This window comes from Pyxicephalus adspersus, chromosome 4 (genome assembly GCF_032062135.1).
Source record: "Pyxicephalus adspersus chromosome 4, UCB_Pads_2.0, whole genome shotgun sequence".
Taxonomy (NCBI): Eukaryota; Metazoa; Chordata; class Amphibia; order Anura; family Pyxicephalidae; genus Pyxicephalus; species Pyxicephalus adspersus.
This window is the reverse complement of record NC_092861.1, coordinates 76,759,490-76,770,769: the sequence shown is the minus strand read 5'-3', so window position 1 is coordinate 76,770,769 and position 11,280 is coordinate 76,759,490. Positions and strand designations below refer to the sequence as shown.

General features: G+C 36.5%; 1 protein-coding gene across 1 annotated transcript in view; it reads left to right on the top strand.

Moving 5' to 3' along the window:
- Positions 1-11,280, top strand: part of ASCC3 (activating signal cointegrator 1 complex subunit 3) — a 322,696-nt gene that overhangs the window by 209,701 nt on the left and 101,715 nt on the right. Inside the window, exons 17-18 of the mRNA XM_072410198.1 lie at positions 5,983-6,102; positions 7,171-7,458. Coding sequence (XP_072266299.1) covers positions 5,983-6,102; positions 7,171-7,458 — 408 coding nt within the window. The remainder of the gene's footprint in view (positions 1-5,982; positions 6,103-7,170; positions 7,459-11,280) is intronic.

Sequence of the window (11,280 nt, the reverse complement as noted above, 5' to 3'; positions counted from 1 at the left end):
TCTGTAACTTAGGTACTTAGGAGGAGTCTCTGTCACTGTCTCTGTCAAGGGGGGGTGTGCACTGACTGAGGAGGGATGTGGTCTGTGCTGCTAGTAGATGGGGTGGATAATTGTGTGGAGGGGAAGGCACATGGCGTCCAATATGTCTGTCGCTATGCCACTGAATGCTGAGCTTGGAGAGCTAAAAATGCTAAAAATATGTGAAAGCCAAGCTGCTGCAAGGGAAGAGAATGGCACTGTGGTAGAGACCAAACAGTGTGAAAGTTCAGAAAATGCAATTGCTGTACTGCATAAAAGTGTGAGTGTATTTTATAGGGGTGTTCTGCACATTTTCATGTATAGGTAGTGCCATATAATATTCAGAATGAGTCACAGTGCACTCCAGCTTCTGTCACAAGATGCCATTGCAGGTAGTTTAGATTTATTTTATATTTAATGCTTGTGGCTTCATGTTATCACTATGTCATAGATGAGATTTAAAGGGGTCATTCATTAACGTATTGCCATATATCTCTACAACATACACAGTGCTTTAGCAAATGTGATGTCATTCAGCATTTTACCTAAATATAGCTTTATAAAATTCAGATCCGATGTAAAATACTATATTTTAATGTCATAATACACAGTGTATATAATTTTCAGATAAATTGTATGATATTTTTACATTCTTCCTGTGTTTTCTTGGTTTAATTTTGGGTGGCTTGATGCCCCCCTTCTCTAGTACCAAAACTATATACTGCCACACAGCAGAACCTGTTTTTACAACTGCAATTTGATGACAATTATAAGGTAAATATGTCAGCAGCCTGCCAAGCAGGATAGATAAAAAAACTGTCAGTGTGTAAGCTTAAATGCAAGTTTTTTCAAATTTTCTTTTACTGATTTTTATATGAGCTGTCTTCAGTGTTTGTGTAGCCTTAAAACAGTAATTACACAAATACAGAAATATGATATTTATTATATATAGTATTTGATCCTAATATTTCATTTCACTGTTCATATTATAGCACTTTTCAAAGAAACCACATGATGGCACCAACTCCATACACAGTATAATAATGCTGCTAGCCACCAGATGGCACACCAAGACCATGTACTATATATATATATATATATATATATATACATATATATACATACATACATACATACATACATACATACATACATACATAGATGCAAGACATAAAATGTTTTAACTGATATACTTCTCTGACTAAGTATGTTTCATTTTTAACTGTTTGCTGGAAAATTGCAGTATGAAAATATTGTGTTTTTCCTTGGTTTAAAATTGTATGAAATCAAACTACAGTAAACAGTAGTTTGTTTTCTTTATGCAGTGTAATTTAATGCAGGAGATTGTTTACATTTTACACGGAATAAATAGGCATCAACATGGATAGAGATGTGTACTTGTTCTGAACATAATAGGTTGCTAAAGTAAAGTTAACATATTTCTACCTAATTAAAGTGGATCTACTTATCTGCAAGTTGTGTGTGTGTGTGTGTGTGTGTGTGTGTGTGTATATATGTCCGAAAGATCAGATTTACACCCAGGGCATTAGCATCCTTTCACAATACATTAACTCCCACTGGCAGGTCCTCATAAACTTGTGCTGAACACCACTTTTCCATGCATTTTTCAGGTAAGAATTTTCCGTCTTCCCATTTGAGGATATATATCAAGCATTTGATATACAGTTTTATGTTGCCAGTTATTTTGCAAGAAAAGTGAATGATCACTCTGCAAACTGTAATTCACACAGCTTAGTGAATGTGCTAAAGCTCTGCTGATTTGAGCATTAAGTTATGTGCAAGTAAAATTCATGTTCTTTTACATTTCCTTGCACCTTTTTGGGTGTTCTTTGCAAAGGAAGTTTCTACCACATTCACTAAGCTAACAGAGTTCTAATTAACTTTGCTAAGTAAGGAGTTAAAGTGCCTTTAGTAAATCAACCCTATCAATTTGAAATAGTAGCACTTTGAAATAGTAGCACCAAATATTATTTAAACTGATTCTTTAGCTAGTTCAGATAGATAATTTTAAAAGAAAGAAATTTACTGTTCTTTAATAGATCTATGCACATACATTTCCAAAAAGTGATGGCAAAGAAAACACAGAGAGACCGCTTCTATGGCATCTATTCTTGTTAGCATTTGGGAAGTTACCACCAAAGGAGCTGCTACTTTTAAAATAAATATTGCTGACTATCTCCTAATTAATGAACACCTCTAAAATGTTTCATTTGGGTATCTGTACAATTTGTTGTAAGCAGAATAAAAAAATCTTTAGTATTTCACATATATTTTATTATTTTTTTTAACATAAAATATTTTAAAATCCTTATTTTTCCCTACTTATTTAAAATGTTGCCTGTGAATATATGCAACCAGCAAGGGGATGTGCCTGAGGCTAGCTTTTGGCTCTACTTAGAGATGATGAATTGTTATGCTGTAAATTGCCTATGTTGCAAATATATTTTAAATATATTTTAATGTTACTAAATCAAACTTCACACACAAAGCTTATTTTTGTATGTAGAGGGGGGGGGATAACACATATTGAGGAACATGTTGCATTCATTGGAGGACACAGTGCTTCTATCTTTTTCTGTGCGTCCTTTACATTATGGAACCTATGGGGATCATCTCGCAGCCAAATGCAGACATCAAAATATTTATCAAAGGTTTGCAATCTTCCTTACAGCTGCATGTAACTTTAAATACCTCTCGGTGGCTAAAACATCATATTAAGCCTTTGAACTGCTAAATTTGTTAACTGAGCGGGATGATAGAAAACAAATGTAAACGTGAGGCATTACTAAAAGACACAACTTCTCTGGATGAAAATGTTACTTTTTCATGTGATAATAACTCGAAATAACTAGCTGTGTAGATGCTGTACACATTTAGCTAAAGAACAGTTCTTTATTAATGCTAACAGGAAAAAAAATATATATTTCTTTAAACTAAAGGGTGCAACAAAACTCTTCATGTTGTTGTATTGTCAGACACAGTTTTAAGACTTTCACAGACTTCCAAAGACTTGTTACAGATGAACCATTTTGATTTTATTTCCTTCTTATGTTGTACTTCCAGGGGCCTTATCTGGAGATAATGTTAGGAGAAAGGTTCAGATAATTTTTTGGGGAACACTTGTGGAAAATTTGCAGGCTTAGCAAAAATTTTGACGATATAAATTGTACTGTCTGCTGATATACGATACCTTCCATTTTAAGCTGGTGTTTCAAAAGGGATAAATGGGAAACATACTACCCACATTGTGATCACTTTTGGAAGATGGGTAAAAGAATGCCATCACATAGTTTAAGTGGAAATAGCATGCAAAATGTTTTAAATGAGCATGCTCAGTAAAGTGTAACTCTCCAAGGTACAGTATTTGTATTTCTCACAGAGATCATATTTATCCCCTTGACAATGTGACCGTCTTGATTTTGTAAAAACGGTTGCAACCATCTTTATTCCAACATCATTCATGGTCACCATCTACTTCCTGGAACAATATTCTGCTTTAGAGATGACACAATCATATAAATCTTATTGCCTGTGCAGTTCTTGGCTGTGTTTTCAAATTTCTGACCCTGATTGGTCCCTGCTCTAGCCTCAAATGCCTCAGCCTCAGACTGCTTTCTTTTGCCTTCAGTCTACTGATGGTGTCTGCCTTGGCATCATTAACTGGACTGGAGCTCATGAACACCATTTAATGATAAACGGTGGAGATTTTATTTTTAATTACACTGTTGCTGTGTATTAATGCCTGAAGTGTATTCATGCAGTTACTGATAGGTTCAATTTTTTGGCTTAGGCAAATTAATTTCATTAATGTCACTAAAGCTTGTTTTTACCTGCCACACTTTTTATACTTGTGCCTTTGTAATCTGGGTTTCCCAATAGTTTTATATATATTGGCTGTTTTATTTACCTTAACCTACATCATCTAAAAATGCACATTCAATGAAAATATGTGCACAACAATACATGATCATATAAAACTACCTTTTAGTATACAGGCTAATTATTTACCACATTGTAATACTTGCTGGCATCTCTTCATTTTCACATAAAAGAGTCTATTATATTGATTATAGTTTAATAACCTATAAACATAAAACATGAAAACTTCCAAGGAATTGTAACTGTATGTTTTGTATGGTTTCTTGGTGAGTCAACAAAAAAACTGCACATGTAAAATGGACCACCCCATATCAAAATATTTATCGTTTTTACAGAAAATAGGTGATCAAATATTTACATTAGTTTTCTTCATTATCTGTGATGAACACATCTTTTAGTTTCAGCTTACTATATGTGTATGCTATTCATGTAAATAACCAATTGGCCAGAAAAAAGTTTATTTTTACTTTGCTCTGGAGCTCTTACTATAGTTCTCAGTTTTATTATTACATTTCTTAAAATAAATTTCAAAGTTAAAAAAACATGTGAATGTAACCAAATATAATTTAAACAGATTCTTTAGTACGGCATGCAAACCACTATGTTTTTCACTCTATCTACGCTATGATATCATTTTCTGTACAAGTAAATGGCAAGTTTTACCTTACTCAACTAAATGGTAAGGCAAAAAATTAAATTTTGGGCACATGGTAGGATTCAAATATATATAATGTAAATTTGTCTTGTAGAGCCTCTGTTTGCATAGACAATAGATGTTATTCATCTTGATGATTACTATGTATGCTGAGTATGTTTTTATAATAGTTCTATTTTACAATGTATACTATTTTATGGACAACCCATGGTCACTTTAGGAGATCTCAATAGGCATTACATAAGGAAACTTTACATTTACGTTTTTAGAGTACCCATGGAGCCCAAAAGGTGGAATGCTTTTATGCAAATATCAATCTGTCTCTATGGTCAAGAATATTTGATCATCCACCTATGAAGCCTATGACCTGCTGGTGATTAAGGCCACCCAAAATAGGAAATGACCGACAGTGAAAGGGACTATTGAACACAGGGGTCTAATGGAGATTTGCACCTTATATTTCAGAGCTAAGAATTCTGCAATGTATGTAGGTATACACACAGACACCTTAATTTCTGCTTTTTTACAGGGTCATACAAAACAACACATTAGCTCCTATGTTCGTTTGCTTACTCTTTATCTACCACAGAGCACCCAAAACATCCACGCACTTCCCAGTAGTAAGTGTGCAAAGGTGTTGGGTGCTTACCAGAAGTGTGAGAAGGATTATTTACAGTTAAGCTGAGCACACAATTTAAACTAATTCAACTTTCCAAAAACATTACATTATATTCCATAAATAAAACATATTATATGTGGGATCCCAGTGCCTTTAACCTATAAATGTGGAAAATTAAATTAGGTGTGACTCCCCAGCATGTCATAACTTTAAAGACATAGACTGTTCAAGGTCCCAAATCGGAACATTCAAGCCCAACAAATTATTCTAATCATCTGATTTAAAGAAGCCTCGGTTTTCAGCTAATTTAGTATGTAAATGTAAGAATGGCCATTGTTGATATATTAGGAGTTCCAGAGGACCTCTGAATACGCCTTTAAACTGCCTAAGCTTCCAGTGTTTAGTGTTGGACACAGAACAACTGTCTTATCATATAGTGACATCTGGCCACTGACAATATACCTGAATTGTAGGGCTCAGAAAAAAAATAAAGCTAAATCAGAGGGAATATAAACCTTTCAGGAGTGGACCTGTATATTTCATATTAATTAGAAAACTGAATTAAAGTATATGACTGAAACTGAAAACTGAATTAAGATTATATTGAATCTGAATATTGAGATTGCTGCACAAAACCAATTGTGATTGCACATGAGCAGTCATCTCTCCTTCAGAAGCTTTTTAAACCTTTACTCTTATGGTGTTTTTGTGTAAATTGTATTTTATAGTTTTAATTGAAGGAATCTACTTATAAATAGGCTGCATTGCATGTTGTTTGTCTTTTTTACAGATTGCTCTTGGGACAGTGACCAATGTAGAAGAAGCAGTAAAATGGTTGAGCTACACTTATCTTTTTGTACGGATGAGAGCAAATCCATTAGTATACGGCATCAGTCACAAGGTGTTTCAGGTAGGAAATCCATTTCTTATGAATTTCTAACCCCTATTCTCTAGTCAGTAATGCCAGGATAAATATTTGATTTTGTTTTCTGACATGATAACAGCATAGCTTTCAGCTCATTTAGTTTTAGTTCAATTAGTTTAGGCCTTGGTGATTGAATGGACTTAGCTAAAGACCAGCAGTGAACCCTATAAATGTTAACACTTTATTGCCTACCTCATTCACATGTCATTAGTTTGTCTAATATAAATAACATGAAAAAAGCATACGCATCTATGTAACAATAATATATATAAATAGTATATTTTCATACAAGTGAAAAATACATTTAAAAAAATTAAATAATGCTTTATTTAAAACTACAACAGAGCAATCATATATAATATGCAGAAAACTATCAACTGCAACAATTTATAGGAAATAGACAATTATTACAGTACAAAAAACAGGCAATCTTGACCATGCATAGGGACCAAACATGCAGTCTTGACAATATATGGGCTACAAACAGTGTGTTTTTATTAGCAGAGTTGTTTTATTACACAGGCAACAAACGTGCAATCTTGACAACTGCAGGCAACAAACTAGTCTTTGTGTAAATATATGAGCAGCAAATGAGAATATTTACACTTACTCAGGCAACCAGTCAATTGCAACAATACATGGACAGGCAGCAAATAGAATTATGACAATAAATGGGCAGCAGAGTATGTACAGACCACATAGTACCCCCTCACCTTTGCTCTCAAAGTTTAATTACAGCAGCCAACTCCGATACTAGACACCTTTTCTTTTTGTGTTGTGGGTAGTCTCATCCTAAGTGCTGCAGGCAACATCAGGTGGGAAATAGCCCTTCCAGATGTGTCTGCACTTCTTTGGCACTCTGCAGCTGTCTGTACCTAAGATTATAAAAGCCACTGCAACTAATTAGGTACTTGGCCTAAATATCTTCAGTAAAAATGTTTTAATTACAATTTTTTACAGCATAACACTGATTCTCCAGGTTCTATAAAGAATTGTATTTATGTATTTAATATTTATGTAATTGTTTCATTTTTGAACTGGGTTTTTGGACAGATGGACCCCTTGTTAGAAAAGCACAGAGAGCAATTGGTTATTGAAGTGGGGCGTAAACTCGACAAAGCTCGCATGATTCGCTTTGAAGAGAGAACTGGATTCTTCTCTTCTACAGACCTTGGCAGAACTGCAAGCCACTTCTACATTAAATATAATACCATAGAGGTAATAAATGAATCTTTAATTCTTTCATGGGTTTGTGTATTGTATTTGCAAATGTATTTAAAGAATCAGCCTCTTACCAAAGGCTTTAGTAAAATACAAAATATATATATTTTTAGATCCTGGAATTTTAAAAGACAAAATAAATCCTAAAATGCATGTTAATTGTGAAATAAGTTTACTTAAAAAAAGTAAATTGTGCAACAATTTGCCACTTATTTTTTAAAACTGAAACGAATAAAATTACATCTGAAATTGCAAAAAAAATTGAGAGAAATGTTGGGTTGAAATATATAGTCATCTTGTTTGGGGGTACTGGCTTTTTTAGACTGAAGTTACCAATGACATCCTCTGAATACACAGTGTTCATGATTTTGATAATTAAATTGCTTAAAATGTATTTTGTATGTTAGCAGTTTGCTTTTGATATGACAATCTTACAAATGATGTACACTGACATTTAGATATTGAGTTGATTTAATTTGGATAAAACAATACTCAAGGATTATCTGAGCCAGTGTTTTTACAGCATATGGCTGTGTTGTGTTTGTTTTCATTAGGATTTTCTATTATAGATGAACCTATGTACAATTGTAAAGGTGCTGTTAAATACAACATACTTTGCTGTGAAAAAATTCTTGTTGCAGGGCATGGCTAAGGTTTTTCATATTCCCTAGCACAAACACCTTAAAAAATTATTAAGCCAATCACTAAATTACCTCTTGACGGCCATATTTTTTTGTTTCAATCCTTTTTTATTGAGCATAAATAACAGAACAGAACATGTATAGAAAATGCCACATACATAAACACGGGGTCTCTCGGCCCTCTATTGCAATAACACATCTTACAATAAGTGACATTTTACATTAACATATCAATACTTGAAATAAAATGGGGTCAACCACAAGGAAAAAACAAGGGGGTTGGGAGGACAACACAATAGGGGAACACCCCATGTCAATCAGTTTTTATTGCCTGAGTGAGAAACCATAACAAATATTAGGAACGCAATAACTCAAATAACCCTCGAGAGCCTCATATCCGCTCTCCGACACCTCTCCGGATACAACCGGGGATGCCACCATGGAATCCCAACCATGAACAAAGGCAAAACAGTTAGCCCAGGGGTAGGCGTGGGATTGGGCAAGGGGCAGGGGGGGGATGTCCGACTGGCCTGTTGCATGATCAATCTCTGAATCTACTGTAGACCCAGTTATATCAAACTTTACAATTACACTCCGCAATGCTCACTACCAGATCGATTTAAATTGGGGCGATTCTTTGAACCAGTCCCAAGCGGACCAGGTCAGCTTGTATTGCTCCGTCTTGTTCTCATCCTCTGCTATTAACCTTTCCATATGTTGTATTTTCTCTAATTCCACCAACCAATCTCTCATGGTGGGTACCGAGGGCTGCTTCCACTTTCGGGGTATAATTGACCTAGCTGCCGTAAGAAAATGTCTAAACACATCTCTCTTACTAGCCTTTATAGACCCAGGAAGAATGGACAGCAACGACATTTGAGGAGTTATCTTTAAATTAGAGCCAGTCACACTATTGTATATATCGGCTATCTGATCCCATAATTTACGAATACCCGGGCACTCCCACCAGATATGTAACAACGTGCCCCGTTGGGAGTCACATCTCCAGCACCGATCAGAGATTGAAGGAGACATACGATGGATATCCGGGGGACATAGATACCACCTGGAAATGATTTTATAATTGGTCTCCTGGACCTTACAAGGAAGTGCCATCTTATGGGTCAGAATAAAAGCCTTTTCCCACTCTACGGGGGAAATAACTACCCCCAATTCTTTTTCCCAATATCTCGTGTAGGTGGGAGCCTTGCTAGCATATACTCTAATCAGTATCTCATATACCTGGGATATAACATGGAACGGCCTTTTCTCAGAGCATAGTAATATTTCGAATGCCGTTAGGCTCCTTTGTGTGGGATGTGAGGCCAGAAATTGCGCTGTAAAAGAAGATAATTGGTTGTGTAGTAGCCATGCGTTCCGCAGCTTCTGCACCCAGGCGTCCAAAGATGAGAGAAGCGGGACCCTCCCATTCTGTAATATACTGCATAACTGCCTATGATACCGATCCGTCCAGAATAAAAATTTTTTAGCTTTCTTCGCAGGTGCGAACGAGGGATTATCAAACAGGGGGGTCATGGGCCCTATTTTAGAGGACACATGGCCTCCCCTAACAAGAATGTCCCACTCCTTCAAAAGATCAGATGTTGCAATTGGAAGCGAGTGACGTAATTGGAGCCTAGACCTGTCTACCCATAATAAGGAGCAAAGATCAACGGGAGACAAGATATTTTCCAATATGACCCAGCTCTTCCGGTCCCTATTATGAAACCAGTCAGCCGCCCGAGTCAGCATGGCGGCTCTGTAGTAGCATCTGATATCAGGGACACCTGCACCGCCCAAAGTTTTAGGTCTAGTAAGATACCGAAGGGCTGTTCTGGGACGGTTCGTGTTCCACAAAAACTTTCTGCACAGCTGCTGCATTTTGCCTAAAAAAGCCTGCGGTAAATATATCGGAATCGTCTGGAAGACATTCAGCATTTTAGGTAAAATAGCCATTTTGAGAGCATTAATTCTAGCAAACCAAGAGAGAGGTAGTAAATCATATCCCCCTAACTCTGCCTTCATTCCACCCAACAATGGTTCATAATTATACCTAAATAATTTAGCCGGGTCGGCTGTTATAAAGACCCCCAAATATTTGAGTTTCTTGTTACAGTGCCTAAACAACGTATGGTTTTTGAGGTATTGTACTTGGAAAGGTAGGAGTGAAATATTTAGTATTTAGGATTTGTCAAAATTTATTTTAAAATTACTCAGCATCCCAAATTTCCCAAATTCCTCTAAATTTGCTGGTATAGAAGTCTGCGGAGACGATATATACATTAGTAGATCATCAGCAAACAGGGACAGCTTATAGTGTCGTTTTCCAATCTGTATCCCTTGTACAAGCTTGTTTGTCCTCAGCGCCACCGCCAGGTGTTCCATCACTATAGAATACAATAGGGGGGGATAGTGGACAACCCTGTCTGGTACCATTAACAATAGGGAATGGCGTCAACAGGCCCCCATTGACCCGCACCCGAGCTTTAGGGGCTGAGTAGAGCGCGGCTATCCTGGCTACCAATAATGGACCCAATACTATCTGGAGTAACGCCTGATACATAAATGTCCAATTCACCCTGTCGAACGCCTTCTACGCATCAACCGATAACAAACATATAGGGGTCTTGGACATTTTGGCGGCATGAGTAATCAGCAATGTTTTAAGTGTATTATCTCTGGCCTCCCTTCCACTAATAAATCCCACCTGATCAGTATGTATCAAGTCTGGTAAATACAGGGACAATTGATTGGCTATTAATTTAGTGAAAAATTTGGCGTCCACATTAATTAAGGAAATTGGTCTGTAATTTGAACACAAGGAATGTTTAGGGAGAACAGTAATATGCGCCTCTAGACTTAGAGCAGGGAAGGGATTCTCTCCCGATTTAGAGGAAAACACCCTTGTCATAAACGGGGCCAAGGCCTCTACATGTAGTTTATAAAATTTGGGTGTAAACCCATCCAGTCCTGGGCTCTTGCCAACCGGAGTATTTTTAATTACCGCAGACACCTCTTCCACGGTGAAAGCAGATTCTAAGCTAGCAGATACTGCCGGATCCAATTCCGGTAACGCTGTAGAAGCAATATAGTCCCGGGTTGGGATCTGATTTTCTTAAGTTTAGAACCTTGTTGAATCAAAACCCCACGGAGTACGGCTTTAAGAGCTTCCCATTGAAAATGGAGGGGTTTCTCGTCAGACTCATGGTCTTTCAAGAAATTTCTTGCTATCTAAAACTATCCCCTCACAAACTGAATCTCTAAAAAGAGAGTCATTACACTTCCAAGTCCACTCCCGGAA